The sequence below is a fragment of the Drosophila serrata genome, unplaced genomic scaffold (assembly GCF_035046125.1).
Source record: "Drosophila serrata isolate PLE 108 unplaced genomic scaffold, ASM3504612v1 contig_36, whole genome shotgun sequence".
In the NCBI taxonomy this organism is placed as follows: domain Eukaryota; kingdom Metazoa; phylum Arthropoda; class Insecta; order Diptera; family Drosophilidae; genus Drosophila; species Drosophila serrata.
The window spans coordinates 455,304-478,386 of record NW_028256934.1 but is presented as its reverse complement, the minus strand read 5'-3'; the positions used below and the strand labels follow the sequence as shown (position 1 = coordinate 478,386).

The window sequence follows — 23,083 nt, the reverse complement described above, 5'->3', positions numbered from 1 at the left end:
ATTTCCTTCCTAAAAATTAAAATAAAAATATATTTAACTTAAATAAGCCAAAGTTTATCAAGTAGTATATATATAAACAACATTTTCCCAACTATTTTAGTGGCAATTTTTGCACAATTTTCACATTGTCTTCAGCAATTTCCGGCACTTAACCCTATTAGGCCGTCAATTGTTACCCAATTTTCAACAGGCAACATGTGGCGGCACTTGAGCAACTCCTTCAACTTATTTATATTTATATACATTTTTTTTTGCTCCTGAGATCCTTGGCTGCCAAGAGACCCTTAAGAAATTCTCAGCTCGCCCCCGCAAAAACATGTCTACACACTGAGAAAATTTATAAGACATTTGTATTTGTCTAAATTGTATTGCAAATGTTTGTATAACAAAATATTTGTTTTAAGGTTTTTGAAAATTAATATAGTTTGAAATATTTCTCTTTTTTAAGTGAATGCAAAATAATATATAAAATGTTAAAAAATATTGAAGGAACATAAATTGCGCAGCACATGTTGCTAGGAATATATTGAGCACATGTTGAACTACACAAAGATGTTGCAAACGCTTAACATGTGCAAAAACTTCAATTTCTTATTACTCTTCTGATTATTAACCGATTTAACTCAATTAATTAATCGAATTATTTTATAAGAAATCTTATTTTTAAAACTTAATTTACTACTACAGTTTTATTACGATTTTTCATGATTTTTCGGAGCAGAAGTGGGTGTAGAAATATCTTTAAACCTAAAATGTGGTAGCTCTAGATTTTATAGGCTCTCAGAGATTCTTTGTTTAAAACGGACGGACAAACAGACGGACAGACGGACAGATGGAAAAACGAAGAGGACAAAAGGAATAGGCTAAATCGACTTGGCTGTTGGTTTATGTACTGGTTATAATTATATTTATTATTATTATTATTATTATATTTAATATTATTATTATTATATTTATTATTATTTTTATATTTTATATATTATTATTTCAAAATATTGAAGCTAACGGATAATCGGACCAACTGATATACTTCATTATCTTCGACGCCACTACTTTTTATTATTAATTAATATATTTATTATTATATTAAATATATAAATTATAATTGTAGTTTTTATTATTATTTTTATGCTCTCAAATAAATCTTAAAATAATTGCAGTGTAGAATTGCGTGTTGGTGTTTTTGCGGAATGAGAGCGACGACAGCTGTCCCGAGGGCTCTACAGCTCCTTCTCCAGATCCTTCTTCTGCTCCTTCTCCTGCTCCTTCTTCTGCTCTTTCTTCTGCTTCTACTCCTGCTCCTGATCCCTCTCTTTCTTCTGCTCATTCTCCCACTCCTGCTACCTTATCCGCCGACGCATGCCACGATGCGATTTTGTTTCCTTTTTTCCCTCGATCCGCTTCTTATTCTTATTCTTGGTCCTTTCGTGCTACGAGTCTCCTTTTGTGTTTGCCAATGACTCGTGCCTCTTGCCTCGTGTGCCCGAGTTTCGAGTCCCAGGAGTCCCTTTTGGCGCACTTTTCGGTAGAGGAAAAAAGGTGTTCCGTGCGGCTCCTTATTATGTGACATTTGGCAAGAGGAATATATACACTTATTGCTGGAACGACAAAAATCAGAGCGGACAACTGAATGCTCCCACTCCCACTCCCACTCCTCGGGGCAGCTGGTCCTGGACTCAATTGAGCAGAGAAATTGTGAAGAAACTGAGGCAGCAACAATGGATCAAAGCCATTCAGCATCCGATCCACGACACAAATAAGAAATCGAGATGCCAGAATCAGGACCATGGAAATGGGAACAATGGAGCCTACATTACCAAAGAGACTTTAATAGACATCTAATCGAGGAAACCGAGATTATATAGGAACGATCGGAAAAGTTTAACAAAAAAGTAAGCAATTATGAGCAGTAAGTCTGAACAGTAATATCTATGACCAGTAAGTAACTCTGAGAAGTAATTAACTATAAGCAGAAAGTACCTATAACCAGTAAGTATCTATAACCAGTAAGTAAGTATGATCAGTAACTATGATCAGTAAGTATCTATAACCAGCAATTAACTATTAGCAGTAAGTATCTCTGAACATTAATTAACTATGAACATCAAATAACTATAATCATTAAGTAACTATGAGCACTAAGTATCTATGACCAGTAAGTAGGTTTGATTAGTTACTAACTTTGAACACTAGTAAACAATGACTTGCAACTTTTGAAACACAACACATATCTGAGACGTGGCCGGCAGCAGTCACTTCGTTCCGGGGATGTTAGAACTAGTTGGGAATCATAAGCACAGATGTGCGAGATTTGTTTTGTAGCTATTACAATAAAACTATGGAGTTATTCTTCTATATAATTTTACTAGTATATAAGTCGGAGCATGGAGGATCGGTGGACTATATATATACATATATATAGTTGCCATAGGAACGATCGGAAGTTTTTAAGAAAATAAATAAGTATGATCAGCAATTAACTATGAGCAGTACGTAACTCTGGACAGTAATTATCTATGACCAGTAAGTAAGTATGATCAGTAAGTATCTATGACCAGTAAGTAACTATGATCAATAAGTATCTAGAACAAGTAAGCATCTATGATCAGTAACTAACTATGATCATTGATTAACTATGAACATTAAGTAACTATGAGCAGTAATTATCTATGACCAGTAAGTATGTATGATCAGTGACTAACTTTGAACACTAGTAAACAATGACTTGCAACTTTTGTAACACAACACATATCTGAGACGAGGCCGGCAGCAGTCACTTCGTTCCGGGGAGGTGAGAACCAGTTGGGAATCATATGCACAGATGTGCGAGTTTTGTTTTGGAGCTATTTCAATGAAACTATGGAGTTATTCTTCTATATAATTTTAATACTATATAAATCGGATCATGGGAAATCGGTGGACTATATATATATACATATATATATCTGCCATAGGAACGATAGGAAAATTGTAAGAAAAAAATATTATAACTTTTCCAGTTTTCAACAGATTTTCATCAAATTTGATATATAGTCATTAAATATTAATCCAGAATTTTGCCTAAAATTGTATAAAAAACGGACTACTATATTATATAGCTGCCAAACAAACGATCGTTAAAAATAACATAAATATATATAATTTATATTGTATTAATTCTTAGTGATCGAATTTCAATCTGCAAGGGTATACGTACAAACTTTGGCGTGCCGAAGTTAGCTTAATTTCTTGTCTAAGATATTTTTGTTTATACTTTAAACTATTATGAACCTGATATTATTATTATTTTCTTTTCAACGTTTTAAATATTTTCTTTGGATCTCTTTTTGTATATTGTCAACTCCTTAAATCTGCCTTAAATTATGATTATTTCCCCTTAAACCTGGCTACTTTCGTTTTTCAGCTCCTTAAAACCTGGCCAGCTGGCAGCCGTATCAAACCGTACAATTTTCCATTTTCCGCCGCCCTCTCAGGATCTTGTTCCTATATATATATTTTTTTATACACGTATATAACTAGCATAACTTAGTTATGGATCGCTGGCTAGCACAGTCACAGTCTTCGAGTGCACTGACAGAAAAGGGGAAAGAAAACTGGTGAAGTTAAACCTTGTTAAGACTGAAAATATTGTGAAATATTGTTTTTTGTATTTAAAATATATTTTATAAATATTTCTAATAATAGACATATTTTTTGGCACTTTAAAAACAAGAAAGAATTTATATTAAGCTAAAACGCCACTCTTTTAGCAAAAGAATGCAGGAAAATTCCTAAAATTCCTTTGATTACATAATATATATTTAGATATTTTATATGTTTATAATATATTAAAAATATTCATTATATAAACACTTTCTATATACAGCTTTAACAATTTGTTTCCCCTAATTTCTGTCAGTGCCCCGTTTCCGGTTGGTTGCCTTGCAGTCACAGATCTGCAAGTACAGTGTACCAAGGACCTCGTCGAATCCTGGCCATATACAAAATAAAATAAAAAACAACTTGAATTTCTGTTCGATTCTATGCAAATTTATGCAAATGCCCAACGTTTTGTCCGCCTGTCCGTGGCCATTTGGCGGTGCACAGGTGCGTGATAAGTGCCGTGTCAAGGACTAGCAGGATATGCCGCAAAACATTTTTACTAGGGTAACACCCCCGCCAAGGCAAACAAGTATCCTGTGCACCCGTACATATATCCTGATGATGAATTCAGGAGGGCGGAACACGTCCAGGATCCGTGAGAATTGCATTTTTCACTCATTTAATAAATATAATGCTGAGTAATCCTCAAGAAATGGGCAAGTATGATCCCAAAAATGACGTTTATCCTTAATTAATAGTTGTTTTCTAACAAGGATAACAAGATGGGAAGGAAAGGAACTGGAAATTTAAACTGAAAATATATATTTTCAGTTGGTTTAGTTAAGGAAAAAATAATTAATCAATATAAAAAGTGAGTTTGTATATTTTAGACCTTAAAAATATACATTTTAACTTATTTTTATTTTAATAAATCAACACAATTTTCATTTTCAAATCAATATTTTATTTGTCGCTCAAAAAAAAAAAAAGAAAAGAAATACTCTTAGTTTATAGGATCTGTTTCAACATTTGGATGCCAAGGCAAGTCTGCGCTTTTAGCCATTCGGAAAAAAATACACATAGTTTATAGTGTAAAAAAAATATATATATAAAAAAAGAAACCCCTACTTCTCCACAAACAAATCCTCTGGAAAGGAGAAGCTCAACCGCCGCTTGGTGCCCGCTTCGACCAAACCAGGAGCACAGCTTCCAAGGGCGGTCAGCTCCTCCTCATAGTCACTGGTGGAGTTATGTCCACTGTCCGGACTAATGTGGCGCCTCTTCTGCGCACTCCGGTGACTGGGCACACCTGTCCCAGTTCCGGTACCAGCCCTGGCCGCAGCCAGTAGCTTCTGCGCCGATTGCCTCACGCTGGACGAGATTTTGGTGGCAATCTTTCGCTTCCGGCGCACCACTCGCTGCCTTCGCAGCTGCAACTGAAGCGACTTGGACTTGGACTTGGTCTGGGAGGCAACGGAGGTACTGGTGACCTGGGGCGAACGCACCTCCCGCTCCTCGAAGCCATCGGCGGGCAGGGAATCCCTTCGCGAGGGCGACTTCCAGTACTCGCACAGATCGCTGGCCGGATCAAAGGCAGGACGATAGGTGGGCGAGTGGGTTCCAGAGGGGAGTCCAGAGCTCGAGGTGACTCTCAGGAGCTGCTGCCTGTGCCGCATCTGCTGCTGGCGGAGATGCTGCCTCGACTGGCGCTGTCGCAGTGGCCTTGCCTTGGACGAAGGTGCCTTGCGATTGCTCTCCAGAATGGCATCGATCATCCGCTCCAGGGTCACATCGCCCATCTGGCTGGAACTGAGTGTGGTGCTCCCTTCCTTCTGCTGCTGCTGATGCTGCTCCTGCTGGAAAGTGGGATGTGGAGCAGCAGGATGTGGTAGTGGCTTTTGCTCCAGATAGCGTGGCTTCTCAAAATAACTATCCGGAACACCCATTCCCCGTAGGGCGATCAGGGGACCAGGGATTACAGCTGCCGTGGGGGAGTACTCCGCCTCAAAGGTGGGCAAAGTGCAGGCGTATTTGGGAGGAGCAACTGCTCCTCCTTGTAATCCCGTTGCTACTCCCGCTCCCATTCCTTTTCCTGAGGGTGGTGTGGCCAGGATGTTGCTTAGATCCTTGAGGAGTGGCGTTCGGGGTGCCAGAGAGCTGGCCGGCAACGGTGTGGAGGTCAGCTGGTTCTCCTTTCCCTGACCCACACAGAGCGACTTCCGCTTGAGCTTGCCCCGCAGAGCATGGAACTCGCTGTAGCTGGTTGTGGAAGTGGTGGTCACAGCCTTGGACTCCAGCGAGGAGCCTGTTTCCATGTCCGTTCCCATGCCCAGGGACAAATACGAGTTTCGCGGCTGGTTGACAGCCCACTTGAGCATCTTGCCAGCTGCTGTCTGTTATCCTCTTTCTTTAAGCAGTGATTGTGATCCTAAAAAGTAGCAAAATTGGATAGGGCCAGTTAGCAATTGTTGTCTCCTGGAGGGAATCTCGAAGGAACCCCACAAAAAATAATAAGGCGAGGCGCAAAACTCGATTAACTTGTAGGGGCAAAGGAAACGAGTTTCGCAGGGATTTTGGCAGGGATTTTGGCAAGGATTTTCGCAAGCAGCTTCTGGTTCTGGTTCTGGTTTAAGGCTCCTGGCTTCGTCCTTGCAAACAATTGAGCAGGCACAAAGGAGCAGCGAACAAAGGAAAAGCGCGCTAAAGCTCGGCCAGTTTTCTGGATCTCCGCCTGCCCTCCAGCTGCGACTCAACTCCTTTTCTCTCTCTCTATCGAAGGCTTCGCAAAATTTGCCTCGCGGCTTCTCAGCTTTTTCTGAGTGCACTGTGCCAAAATACTAGTTAATTTAACTTGAAATTTTAATATTTACAAAGGGAAAGTTGGGCCACAAAAAAGCTTTACTTTTAAATGAAAAAAAGAAGATGTAAAAAAGGTATATATCATAAATCTATTGATTTTATAAATTATTCCCATGATTATATGGTTAATATTTTTAATTTTGAAAAGAAAACTTTATAGGTTTTAAAGAAAATGTTAAATTTAAAAATGTAGAAAAGTTTGTTGGTTATTTAATTGTTTATTAAACTGCACATTTTCGTAAACAAACTTTATAGCAAAGTAGAATTTAAGTTATCTATGGATAATAAACATACTTTAAGTTTAAAACTTCACTAATATCAAATTATATTTATTAAAACCCATAACTGAAATCAATAATTTAAGGTTAAGGTACTTATTTTCAAAAAATCTATATTCTTTAAAATTCACAAATATATTGTTATATTTATATAAAAATTCTAACCAAAATCAATGATTTAAGCCTTAATTTTCTTTTTAATTTAATAAGCTTTTTTACTCTCTTTTACTTTGTGTAACTAAAGGCCTTTTCTCTAAGTGAATTTCTATAAAAATGGTGGTGGTGGCGGTGCTGATGGCACACTCTCCTTCTGCTTCCTCCGCTTCCGCATCCGCATCCTCATACTCCTCCGGTGTCGATCTCCGGCCACTTGAGTGGAGGAGGAGTTGGACTTGGACTTGGTCGTGGGCAAAAGAAGGGAAGAGGAGCAGAAGGAGGACTCCTAGTGGAGGGCAAGCTCTTGGGATGCGTGCTAGCAATTTTGCGCATTTTGCAGCCGCCGCGCTCTCGTTTTGGTCTGAAGAGCACTCGAGCACTTGGCCTCCGAGGAGTCCAAACCCAAACCCAAGAGCTTAACCCATAGCCAAAGCCAAAGCCAAAAACCCCTTCATTTGCCCAAAAATCGCACGCGCAGAATTTATGCATTTTTCAGTCGATTTTTATGGGGTGTTTTTTGTGTGTGTGTGTGTGTTTTTTTTTCTCCTCTTTTAATTTAATTTAAGGTCCAGACACTTCTGCTTTAATGCATTTTTAATGTACATTTTTGCACACATGTTTTTTTTTTATTCGGATGTTCCATTTCATGCACTTCACTGGCATCTTTACCTTTTCTTTAATTGTTGAATTAATCCGCGTTTCACAGGCAAAAAAATATATATAATATAATATAATTTCGTTGACTTGCACGGTAAAAAAAAATATGTCGAAGAAGCACTAATAAATCAAGATTTTTAACTTGTTTGATTGCTCGCGATCTTGCAGGAACAGAAGAGGTCCTGGTCCTGTCGTTTCCACAGATGCAAAATGACTGATTCTTCTTTTGGAAGCCAAGTTGCGTGCTCACCTCGCCGGGCTACGGTTTGTCCTCTCACTCCTTGAGGGTTCTCTCTCGGTTTACACTCAGCGAAATAGAATAAGTTTCAATTTGCGAGAGAATTGAAGCAAATGCTGTAGAGTTTGATATCTTTAAACACTTTAAAGTCACAGTTTTTCGCACTTTATGCACTTTTACATACTTGAAAAGTATGTAGATGTTTTTAAAATTAAATTTTAAATATATTTTAAAAGTAATAAAATAGTAAAATAGTAAAAAATTAATATGGCTTAAGCTAAAGATTATGAAAAACTAGATTACGCGGCTTAAAAAATGTGATTAATTTAATAAGATATTAAAATTGTTTAAAAACAGAATACTTAAATCATATGATTTAAAAAGAAAGATCAAGGTATTAGGATAGGTAATAAAATATCGTTAATTTGATATGTATAATGCATATTTTCTAATATTTCTTTTTGTTTCACCAAGGCACACATTTACACATTTACTACGCCTTAATTTAAGACAGAGAACTTTTTAAAAAGAATAATTTGCTATAAGCTCCTAATACACATCCTGTGAAAGTAAATTCCAAATAACTCATCTCAATTTCTTGCTCTGTACTGCGATTGAACAACCACCTTTCAATATTGAAGGTGAGATGGCGCCACTCCCGTGATCTCTCTCTCCCTTTCTCTCTCTCTGTATTTCTCCCTCCTTGTCTCCCTTATATTCCGTCTCATTCGCTCTATTTCTCTCTCTCCCTCAAAGGAAGGAGGTGCGTTGGAATTTCGTGTGGGAATTTCGAGAGAGAGCGAAGATTAACATTCCCGCGTAGAGAGTGAACCCAATACACCCGCCCCCCGAAGCGATCGGGTTGATATTGAAATTGAAATTGAATGCCTTTCGGTGTCAGTTCACTTGGCATTTGTCAAGTTCCGATTTCCATCAGGATCATAATGTCTGACAAATGTCCCGTTTACGATCAGCATACATTATATTAATGAGACGATTTTTCTACTTTAGGGATAGGATAAATATTCAAGAATTGATTGATATTAAAGGTATAATAAATAGAGGTAAAGGGAATAATAGAGAATTTTTTGTAATATTTAATAATAATAATATTCAAATTGATGTAATATATTTATAAATACTTCTAAGGGTTAATAAATTATAATATTATGTATTCCTAAATTTCCATTTCCTTAGTCTTAATATATTATTTATTTATATTTTTATTTTTCAGATATATTTTAAGATTTTTATTACCTTTCAGGGTATTCTAATTTCAGTCAGAAGCTTAAAACCTAGTGAAGAAATCGTTTCCGACCCTATAAATTATATATATTCTTGAATCAACAGAATCAACAGGCGAATCGATCTAGCCATGTCTGGGAGAATAAAAAAATTTTCAAATTTTTTTTCAAAATTTTATAAGTTATAATTCTAAAAAAAAACTTTAAAAAATTTAAAAAAATTTACATTTTAAACTGAGTATGCAGATTTATTAACCTTTTAAAAACTAACATAGGACAGCTCCAAATCAAAATTAATGCATTTTTGACTGAGATATGAAGGATTTTCTATGCAAGTGTATAGAAATTTCGGTTTCCAAAAGTTAACTTTCCTCCTCCTCCTTTATTATTAAACTCTAACTCAACCACAAAAAATGTCGATCTTAAAGGGATTACAATATAGTTTATTGTAGGGTTTTTCTTCGGGTTTTTCCTTCAGTTATTTTTTCAACTTATTTCCCAGCTAGTACAATACATAATCTCTCTTATTCCCCCCTTTCAATTAATATTTTTCCCCCGAGCCAGATCCAATTATTCGCTGTGTTCGCTGGCATCACCTAAGGACGATCGTCCTTGGGAATCCTGGGCAAATAACCCGATGCCCCTGGTGAAGTGCCTGCCTGTCAATGGCAGATCCCAAATCAATCAAGTTAGCCGATGCATCTGGGTTCAGGCAGCCTTAACCAAATATGCGACTCGCAGGACCTCGCAGGACTCGCCGAGGGAAGCCCTGTGCAAATACAAATATATATATGTATGAGCAAGACAGGGGAGCTTCTCCTTTTCCTTCTACGTCTCCGTCTCCTTGGAATTCTAAATTATGGCCCATAATTTAGGGCCAGGTTTTTAATAATAATTTGCAGAAGGAGAAGAAGAAAGGTGAAAGAACGAAGAAAGTAAGAGGGAGCCTTCGAGATTCCCCGTGTCCTGTGCCCTGTGCTAATCCCCGAACAGCTGTCCAGGACCAAGGATTGTGGGTCCTGCCGTGCTTCCTGGCGCTATCAGTGTATGCGGCGTGTGATTTAAGATTACCGTACACCCCGGCTCCTAACTCTCCTCCTGCCCCTCTCTACCTACTTGCCACTTTATCTAGATGTCCTTGCCGCCGCACGTTTTTCCCTTTTGCCAGGGGGGGAGTGTGAGTATGTATATATGGCGGGGAAAAATATGAAGGGAAGAAAATGTATGCTTTACACACTGGAAAATCTATATTTTAAGAGAAAAGTAAAGTATATATAGAAGATCAAGATCAGTAACAAAAAACTTAGAAGTGGGAACAGCTTTTAAACATGTTTTATATGTTTAAACATTTTTATAAAATTTTAGAAATTTGAAAGATATCTTTTTAAAAAGATGATATATAATATATTAAATTTTTAGGCTCGGAAATGACTCCTTCACTGCGTTACAATCTTCAAACTAATATAATATATATATAATAATCCATTATATTTCTTACTCCTTTTAAATTGCTTTAATTTCGTCAAAAGTTTATTATGAATTTCCACACTTTTTCAGTCCCCCTTTTTCCCTGTGTAGACCCAGAAAAACATTGATTGGAAAAATCAAAGAACCGAAAAAAAAAGACAAAAATAAAAACCGAGAAGAAGAAAAACGGTAGCAAATCCGAGCGTGAAGTCTTTGCCTTCAAGGTCGCCGTGCAATTCTCCATCTATGAAAAATTGCACAATTGTTGGGCAATTTATTAGCGGCAGGACTGCAGGAGCAGGAGCAGGAGCAGGAGGAGGAGGAGGAGGAGGTACTGGGAAAAATAAAAGGAGATCCTAGCCGAGAAGGAGCCCCTGCCCTAATTTATCTTCCCGTCTCTCACCCTCTCCTTCCTCTCCCTCTCTGACCAAGGCGGAAAATTGCCATTGACTGGCACGGATTATTGGAAAGGATCCGAAGGATCTTGCATCTCGGGCAGCTGCTTTAAAGACTGGCCATCTCTCCTCCATCTTCGCCGCCCAATTTTATTGATTTATTTCAATTTTCTTCATTTTCCCCGTTTTTTTTCACCCAAGATTTATCGTTGGTCAGCAGCTGAGATCGATGTTCGGGAATTTCCACTGTTTTTTTGTTGTTTTCCTGAATGGAATAGCAAATTAGGAAAAGCCTCTCGAATGTCAATTTTGCGTAACGAAGGTTTGAGATTTATTTGCATAGAAAAACGATTGTGGGAAACAGGATTCAAGAGGTAATATAGTGTGTCCTTTTTCAAATTGGTTCTGGATTATCTTGACTTGTTTATTAGTAATACTTATTTATTATATTTAATTACTTATTTTAAATGCAACAAGAAAGGAACCTAAGTAACTAACAGTTTGCAATTAAGTTTTAGGATCGAATGGGAAATCGATCATAACTAAAATTAAAATATTCCCATTTATTGAATCATTATTTATAGAAATTGTTATATGACCATTTTTTTCGAAAAATTCCATTTTTAAAAAACCCATAACTAAGCCAAAAATGCATTAATTTTAATTCGGAAGACTGCCTAATGTTAGTTTTTGCTATGATTATAAATCTGGTCACTCAACATAACATTTTAAAAAATTTAATTTTTTATAAATTTTTTTTGACAATTTTAACGATGTAACACCTTAAAAAATGTTAAAAAAAATTTTCGAAATTTTTTTTACGGGACATATCTAGAAAGATTCGCCTGTTGATGCTGATCAAGAATATATATGAAATATAGGGTCGAAAATGATTTCTTCACTTTCATTTAAGCTTCTGACTGAAATTAGAATACCATTTTTTTGAGTCTATATTTATCAATATTTTTATAAGAAATTTCACAACAAATTAAATTTTTAAAATCTCGTAATTAAGCCAAAAATGCATTAATTTCAATTCGGAAAGCTGTTCTATGCTAGTTTTTAGTAGGTTAATAAATCTGCATACTTCATTTGTAATTTTAACCAATTTAAATTTTTATCAATTTTTGATCACTTCACAATGTCTAAAATTTTGGAAAAATTTCGACCAAAAATTCGAAATCAAAAAATCTCCATCCGACATGGCTAGATCGACTCGTTTTTTTATGCTGATCAAGAATATATATGATTTATAGGGTCGGAAATGGTTCCTTCACTTAGTTTTAAGCTTTTAACTAAAATTATAATATCTTGCTAGGGTTTGAAAATAAGCGATTTTTTTATTCCTGTATTTTTAAAATTCTTCATATTTCATAGAGATTATTTAGGTAATTATTCAAATAATCATATTTAAGTTGTATTTCATTATGTTTCCTTTGCATTTAGTTTTTCTTTTTGAGGATTTACTAATTTTCAAAAGCGAGGATAAGAGAAAATAGCTTTGTTTCACTCACCCATTTTATATTTTTGCTGCAGATCCAAAAGGTAAATTTAAATTAATTGGCAAAGTCACACACACACAGAAAAAAAATATAAAAAATAAAAAACAAATTAATAAACCTTCAAATTTATTGAAGGGCACACTTTCATTACATTTCACCAGACTTTTTTCATTTTTATACCACTTATTTATATTTTTTATAATTATGACAGCTACACCTGTTTTTCCAAGTGTAGCAAACCGATTGAGAGGAGAGAATGCAAACTGGCGATACATATTTGATATTCTTTCTTTTATTTCACTTGCACATAAAAAAAAACAACAAAATTCACTAGCAAAAATTTATTTTTGCAATGTAAAAATAAAAAACAAAAAACAAAAAAAACACACACAAAGCCAGCTTGCATTTTTGGGGCTCTTTTCCGGATTTGCCCCCACTTCACTTGCACTTTTCACTACGCGAACTTGCTGATTTTCCGCACTTATCACTGGTTATCACTGGAAATACGATCCAATTTGTATGTGATGCTAGTCACTGATCCGCACTGTGGTATGGCTATTAAATAAAAAATTAAATAATAAATAAATAATTAATAAATGTCCAGCCAAAAGTCAATAAAATAAAATATCCAAGACATAGTTTAAGTTTTTCGAAATATGTGGCACAGATAAATTAATTATTTTTGCTCTACGATAAAATATAAACGAATATAATAAATCATTAATTAAGTTAATGTCTCTCTAAAATAAAATCAAACTAAAAATAAAATACAAATAATAGAAATAAATACCACAATTACAAATAAATTTCAATCCATTATCCTTCCCATAACAATATCTCCTTTTGTTGTTAATTATTCCCAAGGTATCCCTATAAAAGGACCTACTCTTCTCTCTAATAAACTCATCTCACTTGAGCTTCCTGAAGGATCCGTACAATCTTTATTTGGATTGTTCCATCAGGTGCATCTTCATAAATTAAATCCTGTTTGGTGGTCCGGAAGTAAAACTTCACACCACAGGACCTGCTGCAATTCACTTCCCAGCCATAAATTAATTTTATAAATAAAAACAAAAGGAGAAGAAGCAGGAAAAAGGCCACATAAATTAGGCCAGCAAATGGCCAATGGCAAAACAAATAGTACAAATAATAATAATAATAAAAATAAGGATGCCAGGACTGCAAAAATTGGCAGATGTCCCAGGATTTTAATCTCCTTTCCCCGTCCAAATGGACACTCGACGGCTGCGAAAATATTGGAAATTTCTGCACTGATCGGAGAAAGCAAAAACGGAGGAGGGAGAGCGAAAGAAAGAACGAAAGAAAGAGGGAGAAGGGCAGAGAAGAAAAGCAGGAAGAAGGACTCCTTCTTTAACCAATAAATTGCAAAACAATTGCACAATTTTCCACAACATTTTTCTCTGCCGGCTCCTCTGCTTGTCCCATAAACAATGGGCCAAATTCTTACAATGGCCTCTTCCTACCCGTTGTCCTTTTCTTGGCGAAAAATGGTAAAGGAAAAAAGGACGACTAGGGAAGGTAAGTCACGACTAGGGAAATACCTTATATATATATAGATATATATAAAGTAAGAAACTTGCAGTGATGAAGTTCTTATAAAGTATAGTTATATAATTAATAGAAATAAACGGGAAAATTATATAACAAAAAATATTAAGAGCTTAAGCTTACTTTCTTGTTTATTTTAAAACATTTTCTACTAAGAATTTGCTAATATATTTATCAATACCTTCTATAAAATAGGAATTTATTAAAGATAATCTCATCCTTTCTCTTAGTAAATCCTCTCGATCCTTCCTTAAGACTCTCAAAAGTCTAACATACCCTCTTAAAATTTCAGATTGCAGGATATCAAAGAAGAGAGAGAGAGAGGAAACCAAGGTGAAAGGAGCCACACGCTGCGAGAAAGGTAATTGAAAATTATGTTTTGTGGCGTAAGTGGCGTTGGGAACAGCTGTCCAGCTATGCTCTATCTCGCTCACTTCACCATCTATCCCTCTCTCACGATCTTCTCCTTCCCGTTCTAATGGCCAAGTTAAAAAAATCTCACGATCGAAGGAAGGATTCGCACAGCTGTTGCCAGATCGTAAATCGATCGCCTAAGGATAACCGATCATATAAAGATAAGGTAATGTAGATCAAAGGGAGCAACCTACTTTTAAATATTTATTATAAATCAAGATGCCTTTCGTTCCCTAAATATTTTGTAATAATTTATTAAACAACTTTAAAGGTGTTTTACCGATTCGATTTGGGTTATTTGCTCTCTATAAAAAATTATTATTATTATTATATTATTATATTATTAAATATTAATTATTATATTATTATATTATTATATTATTATATTATTATATTATTATATTATTATATTATTATATTATTATATTATTATATTATTATATTATTATATTATTATATTATTATATTATTATATTATTATATTATTATATTATTATATTATTATATTATTATATTATTATATTATTATATTATTATATTATTATATTATTATATTATTATATTATTATATTATTATATTATTATATTATTATATTATTATATTATTATATTATTATATTATTATATTATTATATTATTATATTATTATATTATTATATTATTATATTATTATATTATTATATTATTATATTATTATATTATTATATTATTATATTATTATATTATTATATTATTATATTATTATATTATTATATTATTATATTATTATATTATTATATTATTATATTATTATATTATTATATTATTATATTATTATATTATTATATTATTATATTATTATATTATTATATTATTACATTTATAATCCTAAATTTAACTTTTTTTTATTACATTTACTTTTACTCTTTTTATTAACAATAAAATATATATTTAATTTAATTTTAAGATATATTTTCCAATATTTACAATTTAATTATTACTTTAATAATTGCAATTGTGACTTTTGATCAATTTATAACGGTTTTAACTAGTTTTTAAATTATTTGTTGCTTAAATTTATATGTTTCCTTAGATCTCTAATACCCCTTTCTATTAAAAATTATGTACCCTAAGTCACTTTTGGGACTTCACTAACCATCTAATATACATATTAAATTGAATAATTTATATATTGTTATAATAACAATTAATAATTCATATTATTTTACTTATTTCAATGTTTCATGTATTCAAGTTGTTAAAGTATTTTATGTATTCCCTTAATATTTTCCCTGATCTTGTCACATTACTCAAATAATTAGCATAACAAGGATCGTGTCCTGTATCCTGCCCCTGTGCCTGATGCCACCCACTTTCAATGCCAATTGCCTTTAAATGGTTGAAGTGGTTGAAACTGTTGCCGGCTCTCAACCATTCTGCGCATGCGCAACATGTCTGTTCTCTCTCTCTCTCAGAGAGCTTGCTCGCTCGCTCTCCTCTCTCTTTCTGAGTTTCTCTCACTCTCAGATGTGTCAGCTCTCAGCTCTCTAATTTTCTCACCTTGGGCAGCTAAGGGTTCCCGGCATGGCTGGGACATTCATTCAATCATTGAACGTCGACGGAAACACACACGAAATTTAACACGACGCGACAACACCTTCTACATTTAGTTAAAAATATATTATATAAACAAAGTATAATATAATATACAAAATAAATTCATATTTTTTTGCTGTTAAAAATTAAAGTTGTGCTACATACAAAAAAAAAACCTACATAAAAGGTAAAAATCAAGTGAAGAAACCAGAGAAATATTCCCTAAATAGAAAGACTCTTTCAAGGATTATAACCCTTAAAAACTATATATTTATATATATAAAAATATATAGATGTATATGTGTATATTCCCAAGTTGAATAATAATCATAATCGAATAATAATCGGGCCCAATTTTGTGTGCCTAAAGTCCAGTTTTTAAGGACTGCCCGCGGTCCAGTTTAATTGCTCGAAAGAGAAAAGTGGTTGCTGATTTCATTTTTGCCGCTTGGCTGATTCGCCAAATCAATACCCATGGCTTATACACACATATATATTCATATATAAATACATATATTATATATATATATATATATATATATATTTGTATAGGTATATTTAGGTTTGGCGGAAAAAGCGCGCCAAAATTGCCGAAAAACTCACCCGGCAACTTTGCTGCCGCTGTCCTTTTCTTAGCCTCTTTATAGTTTTTTATTTTTATTTTTTAACAAAGTCAGAGTCAGACTCTGGAATGCGCGAAGAGAACCAGAAATAACCACCTCCACCTCCTCCTCCTCCTCTTGCAGCACCCACTACAAGAACCAGAATCAGAGCCAGAGCCAGAGAATCCAGCCAAGATGCTCAAGTGGGCCGTCAACCAGCCGCGACCCTCGTACTTGGCCCGGGAGGAGACCCCCGTTGTCCCAGTGACCACCACCACCACCAGCTACAGTGAGTTCCATGCCCTGCGCGGCAAGCTCAAGCGGAAGTCGCTCTGTGTGGGTCAGGGAAAGGAGAACCAACTGACCTCCACACCGCTGCCGGCCAGCTCCCTGGCACCAAGGACGCCACTCCTCAAGGATCTGAGCAACATCCTGGCCACACCACCCTCAGGAAAAGGAATGGGAGCGGGAGTAGCAACAGGATTACAAGCAGGAGCAGTTGCTCCTCCCAAATACGCCTGCACTTTGCCCACCTTTGAGGCGGAATACTCCCCCACGGCAGCTGTAATCCCTGGTCCCCTGATCGCCCTACGGGGAATGGGTGTTCCGGATAGTTATTTTGAGAAGCCACGCTATCTGGAGCAAAAGCCACTGCCTCATCCTGCTCCTCCACATCCCACTTTCCAGCAGCAGCAGCAGCAGAAGGAAGGGAGCACTACACTCAGTTCCAGCCAGATGGGCGATGTGACCCTGGAGCGGATGATCGATGCCATTCTGGAGAGCAATCGCAAGGCACCTTCGTCCAAGGCAAGGCCCCTGCGACAGCGCCAGTCGAGGCAGCATCTCCGCCAGCAGCAGATGCGGCACAGGCAGCAGCTCCTGAGAGTCACCTCGAGCTCTGGACTCCCCTCTGGAACCCACTCGCCCACCTATCGTCCTGCCTTTGATCCGGCCAGCGATCTGTGCGAGTACTGGAAGTCGCCCTCGCGAAGGGATTCCCTGCCAGCCGATGGCTTCGAGGAGCGGGAGGTGCGTTCGCCCCAGGTCACCAGTACCTCCGTTGCCTCCCAGACCAAGTCCAAGTCCAAGTCCAAGTCGCTTCAGTTGCAGCTGCGAAGGCAGCGAGTGGTGCGCCGGAAGCGAAAGATTGCCACCAAAATCTCGTCCAGCGTGAGGCAATCGGCGCAGAAGCTACTGGCTGCGGCCAGGACAGGAGCGAATCCTCCGCCGGCGAAGATGCAGCGTCACATCAGTCCGGACAGTGGACACAACTCCACCAGTGACTGTGAGCTGGAGGAGGATCAGCCACTGGTGGTTGGCTTGAATGTGGGTAACGAGGAACTGGAGGCTTCCTGTCAACTGGATGCCATGTGGCTGCAATCGCAGGTGCGAGAGGCCACCAAGCGACGCCTCAGCTTTTCCCTGGCGGATCAAAGTTGAGCTTGGATCTTACTATATAGTATTACTACTCTATTTTTTTGGTCAAAACATTTTTTTTATATAGATTTAAGCACGTTTTTTTGAACTAGTAAATAAATCATGTTTTTTTAATGCAAAAAAAAGGAGTAAACTTTAACTGAAGGGAAGCAAGAATTGGTTTTTGGGAAAAGAAACCACAAGACACTAGAGGAGACCAGCGGTTTATGCAAAACACCTCGTGGAGATCATCGGACCATGGAGAGCACGGAAAGGAGAAGAGTTTCAACCCAACCGAAGTCACGAATGGAGTAACCACTTTCCCTCCAAGAGAATGCCGGGGTTAACGAGCGTTTTAATGCTCCGATAGCGCAGAAGGGAACCATAGCACCTAATGAGGGTCCAAGGAAAGGAAGGGTTTGTGTCGCCAGAAAAAAACAGAAGAAGAAACCATTATCTTCATAGACAAACATATATCCAGTGGGTAAGCACAGAGCAATTGGAATTATTATTATGTGGGTTCTAACATCGCAAAAGGTAGTCTTTACCTGGAAGTACTCACTACTTATGACAGGTTGGAGGTGTTCTCAAGGTGAATGGGGATCTAAACATGGATTTGCTTCCTGGTTCTTCCTAAGAAATTACCTAAATATATACTTAATGTTGTCATTAAACGTAATTCCCGAGTTATGTTCATAAAATTTATATGTTTGGGGAAGAAATAACACCTCTTAAATATCATGTGAAAATCAAGATGGAAACCAAGGAAATAAGATTCTAATGAAATATTTAAGATGGAAGTTTTAATTAAATGTACTTAGTACTTAAAAAAATATATATAAATAATAATAACACAAAGTTTTGCATTTTTTGTATCAATATTTGTTGCAATTTTTATATGACAATTTTTGTCGATAAATCAAAAATTTAAAACCTCATAATTCAGTCAAAAAAGCATTAATTTTAATTCGAAAACCGTTCCTGTGCTAGTTTTTATTAGGTTAATAAATCTGCATACTCAGTTCAAAATTTTAAAAATAAAATATTTTTGGTCATTTTTTTTTTTTTTAATTTATCCTTTAAAAATTTAAAAAAAATGTTTAAAAAAATGTTTCTACAAAACATGGCTAAATCGATTCGGCTTCTCATGCTGATCAAGAATATATATGATTTATATGGTCGGAAATGACTCCTTAACTGCTTTTTAAGCTTCTGACTAAAATTATGATACCCTGAACGAGTATAAAAATAAATAATAGAATGAAACTTCTAAAGCTTATTGAAAACTATTTTAAAAGGAGAAATATGAGGTAACTGCACATTAAATATAAGTCTTTACTTGTAGACTTAGGATAGAATTAAAAAATTAAATAAAAATTATAACAAAACCCTATTAAATGTCTGAACACAATAGAAAATCCAAAATAAATTTCGTGAAAACTATAAAAAACCAAGAATGCTGATCTAGCCTTAGTTTCGGAAATTAAACCTGCCTTAAAACATTTTGAAGTAGCTTAAAATACTTTATAGCATTAAATAATTTACATAATATGTATAAGAATGTTAACTACAGTTCCTTAAAATTATATATATTCTTTAGAGAAATTTTCCCTAAGCCACAAACTAGTTTTAAGAGCAAACTAAGTAACTTTCCAAAACCTTGACCGCCTGGAGAGCCAACAAAAAAAAGAGTTACAAGCTTGTAATTTGTAGAAAAGAAAAAAAAAGCATAACAAGCAATCAAGTATGCAAAACTCTAAAGGATCCCGATTCCCACACAGCTCCCCTGAGGAGCAGAGGCCTCATTAGCCAGGATATATTATGCATATTGGAGGAGCGATGGACATCATCGATGGGTCATCATCGGGTCAGAACTCTCTCTGTCTCTCTTGAGACGCGGCGTTAAATGAGCTGTCATAACATTTTTCCCTTGTGTCCATCCACCACCGATAACCGAAGATAACAGGCAGGAGTGGGTTAAGCCCAAAGGCGTTAACACTTTTTCCTTTGAGTGAAACTGTCAAAAGAACTTTTTGCTGAGGAACCGAGGAACTTCCCAGGGGCCAATGCTCGCTAGAGCGGAAATTCATATGCAAAAAGCCAGTTCGAACCGGGTTCAGGTTCGAACCTTGGTCCTAGTCCAACTCCTGATCCTGGTCATTGTCCGCTGTGACAGGCAAAACAATGTAAAATACTTTATTACGTGATGAACTCCTTCTTCGTCTCCGTCTCCTTCTTGCCTTGGAAGCTTCCCTGTGCGAAGGTCGAGCGGTCAAGCAGCCGGGGACATAACCCGCCGAAATCGGGGCACCCGAACAGGTCCTGTGTTCTGTTTCCTTGTCAAACCCTTGTCCGCTTCCTCAAACTTTTCCCCGATTTTTCCCCCGCCGATTTTCCTCGAAAACAAGGTTAACACCGCTGTCGTTCGCTGCCCTTTTCCATTCTTATTACTCTCGCTTTTCTTGAGTTTTCCCGTGCGCTATTATTATTTTTATTATTTTTATTATTACCATTATCTGGTTCTTGTCCATCCAACGGCTAATGATGGCTTTGCTTCAGTTCAGTTCTGGTTTAAAACTCTCCCCATTCCCGTCCAGCTCTGGCCTTTGCCGTCTCATTTAACATGCATTTCTTTAATTTCGTTTTGATTGAAAGTGAAACGGATACTCACCGGGTTCCGGAGAGGCAGAGAAAGACAGAGTTCCGATCCGGAACTGCCTGGGAAACTGATGGTCTTCGTCTCCTGGTCATGGCCCAGTGCCGCATAATGAGTCCGAGAGTTAGTGGAGGCAAGGTTCCATAACGATTGTTTTGATATGATATAATGGGAAATCTAACAGGAAGAAGGAAGCGAGAAAATAATATATAGGTTTGGGTTCCAAGTTTAATCAGTTTTTGAGTATTAGTTAAAATGTTTATACCCTTAAAAATTGTATTATAATTTCAGTTAGAAGCTTAAAACTAAGTGAAGTAATCATTTTCGACCGCATAAATCATATATTTTCTTGATCAGCATCAAAAACCGAATCGATTTAGACATGTCTGGTAGAAATTTTTTGTTTTCGAATTTTTGGTCAACATTTTTACAAAAATTTAGACATATTGATATGATCAAAAATTAATAAAATTTTTAATTTGTTAAAATTACAAATTTAGTATGCAGATTTATTAACCTACTAAAAACTAGCATAGAACAGCTTACTGAATGGAAATTAATGCATTTTTGTCTTAGTTATGAGATTTTTAATAATTGATTTGTAGAAAAAATTGTCATATAAAATATCATAAATATTAACTCGAAAAATGGTATTATAATTTCAGTCAGAAGCTTAAAAATAAGTGAAGTAGTCATTTCCGACCCTATAAATCATATATATTCATGATCAGCATCAGAAGCCGATTCGATCTAGCCATGTCCGGTAAAAAATTAAATTTTTAAAAATTTTCCCAATTTTTTTAAGGTTAATAATTGCCAAAGTTAACAAAAAAAAAAAAAAAAAAAAAAAAAATAGAATTTTTAACCGAGTATGCAGATTTGTTAACCTATTAAAAACTAACATAAAACCGGTTTCCGAATTAAAATTATTGCATTTTTGCCTCAGTTATGAGTTTTATAAACTTTGATTTCTAGAAGAAAAAAAAACCTCATATAAAAATATAAATAAATATCGATTCAAATGCAAATATTAAAAGCTTAGTTATGATCGATTTCCGATACGATCCTATAATTCAATTAGAATTAGAATATTAAGTAACCTAAAGTACTTTTAAAGTATAAAATCTTTAAAATACCCTTCCATATTCCCTTGAATTAACCTTTCTATAAACCTAATTGAAATGTTCTCTTTTAAAACTAAAATATTTCAGCATTAAATTGCCTTTGTGTAAAATATGGGTGTGAGAGAACAATTAAATCGTGGTGATCTGCACTCAATCTAAAACCCATTTCGAGGGCACACTTTTGTTCGTTGAGAAAATTGGGGAAAATTGTGAAAAATCGTTCCATTAAAAGCGGGCGAAACTCTAATTGCGATTTAAACGATTCTCGAGTGGCGAAAATTGAAACCAGAGGACATAAGAGACACAGCGCCTGCGCCCGCTTAATTTTGGACAGTGACAAAAGTCACGTCAAGCGAAGGGATCTTCCTTCGTCCTTTTGGGTAAGAGAGAGTGAGAAAGAGATAGCATTCGACGCACCTTTCGACCCGCACATCCTTGTTGTACACTCTCCTGGGGATTTTTCCCGCTGCCCGCTTGCTGCACGCGTGCCTTCTCCTCCATTATCGGACCTGATCGATCGCAGAAACAGTTGCAAAAACACGGCGTAGGGGTTGTCCTGCATGTCCTGCCAGGAAGTCAACGTCACTGCCCGACGACGTGTGCGAATGTGTCAACATGTGCAAAAACACACACACACACACACACACACACACCCAGGAGACAAAAGGACATTTAACGTTTAACAGTTAGGTTTTCGCCTGCTTTCTGCGGGCGCCCCTTTCACTGCGATTCCTTTCTAGAAATTGAGAGAGAAAGAGATCGAAAATATATAATAAATATATAAATATAGAAGTAAAATATAAATTGGTGTTGTTAGCTAAAACTTGAACATTTTATATGTATAAAGTTCATGGAAACCCTTTAAAATATGGGTTTATTCATTAGATTGTAAATGTTTTGAATATTTTCAGGCTAAGAAAATTAAAAGAAAAGCCTAAATACATAAAAAATTTAATAAATAATTAAAATAATGCAATGTTTCAACTAGCCAAAATAATTTACAAGCTTCCTAGTCATAATTAGTTAACAACAGAACACGAAAAATGCGAATTTCCCTTAGTTTTACCTAATATTTATCTATATTTATCTTTAGAAAGTTTTAGAATAATTTCTAGGCAAAAATAAATTAAATACAAGCAAAGAAATACATTAATAAATACATAAATATATATATATATAAATATTGTATTGAGTTAAATATTTAGTTCGCAAGAATATTTTGTTTAAGGAAAACATTGTTTAGTCTGAAGAAAGACTCAAAATAAAGAAAATTGTTTAGTTTAAATCAAAAACTCAAAATAAGATATAATTTTTCAACTTGACAGAATACTATTAAAAATTTTTTAACT

General features: G+C 35.6%; 2 protein-coding genes and 1 long non-coding RNA gene across 8 annotated transcripts in view; 1 reads left to right on the top strand and 2 right to left on the bottom strand.

Moving 5' to 3' along the window:
- Window positions 1–18,100, top strand: part of LOC110187145 (uncharacterized) — a 23,257-nt gene extending 5,157 nt beyond the window's left edge. Inside the window, exons 1-2 of one of the 4 annotated variants that reach the window (XM_086835080.1) lie at window positions 14,276–14,527; window positions 16,683–18,100. In XM_086835080.1, coding sequence (XP_086691206.1) covers window positions 14,426–14,527; window positions 16,683–17,978 — 1,398 coding nt within the window. In that variant the 5' untranslated portion in view covers window positions 14,276–14,425 and the 3' untranslated portion in view covers window positions 17,979–18,100. Of the gene's footprint in view, window positions 1–3,403; window positions 3,577–14,275; window positions 14,528–15,935; window positions 16,124–16,682 lie in introns of those variants that run through there. The other 3 variants (XM_086835091.1, XR_015272192.1, XM_086835098.1) reach the window with 3 other exon arrangements.
- Window positions 4,707–5,972, bottom strand: LOC110187146 (uncharacterized). Of its 3 annotated transcripts, none has more exons than XM_086835113.1 (2): window positions 5,460–5,960; window positions 4,707–5,417 (listed from the first exon to the last, which is right to left on the bottom strand). In XM_086835113.1, the coding sequence occupies exons 1-2, from the start codon at window positions 5,958–5,960 to the stop codon at window positions 4,707–4,709; spliced, it is 1,212 nt and encodes a 403-aa protein (XP_086691239.1). The 3 variants fall into 3 exon arrangements, with proteins under 3 accessions (XP_086691239.1, XP_086691234.1, XP_020812219.2); XM_086835108.1 differs by having other exon boundaries at window positions 4,707–5,841; window positions 5,881–5,960; XM_020956560.2 differs by having other exon boundaries at window positions 4,707–5,972.
- The window catches only part of LOC147644998 (uncharacterized), a 21,650-nt gene continuing 11,285 nt past the window's right edge, over window positions 12,719–23,083 (bottom strand). The window contains exons 4-6 of the long non-coding RNA XR_015272193.1: window positions 22,152–22,470; window positions 20,626–20,787; window positions 12,719–12,933 (exon numbers count right to left, since the gene is read on the bottom strand). This is a non-coding gene — a long non-coding RNA (uncharacterized LOC147644998). The remainder of the gene's footprint in view (window positions 12,934–20,625; window positions 20,788–22,151; window positions 22,471–23,083) is intronic.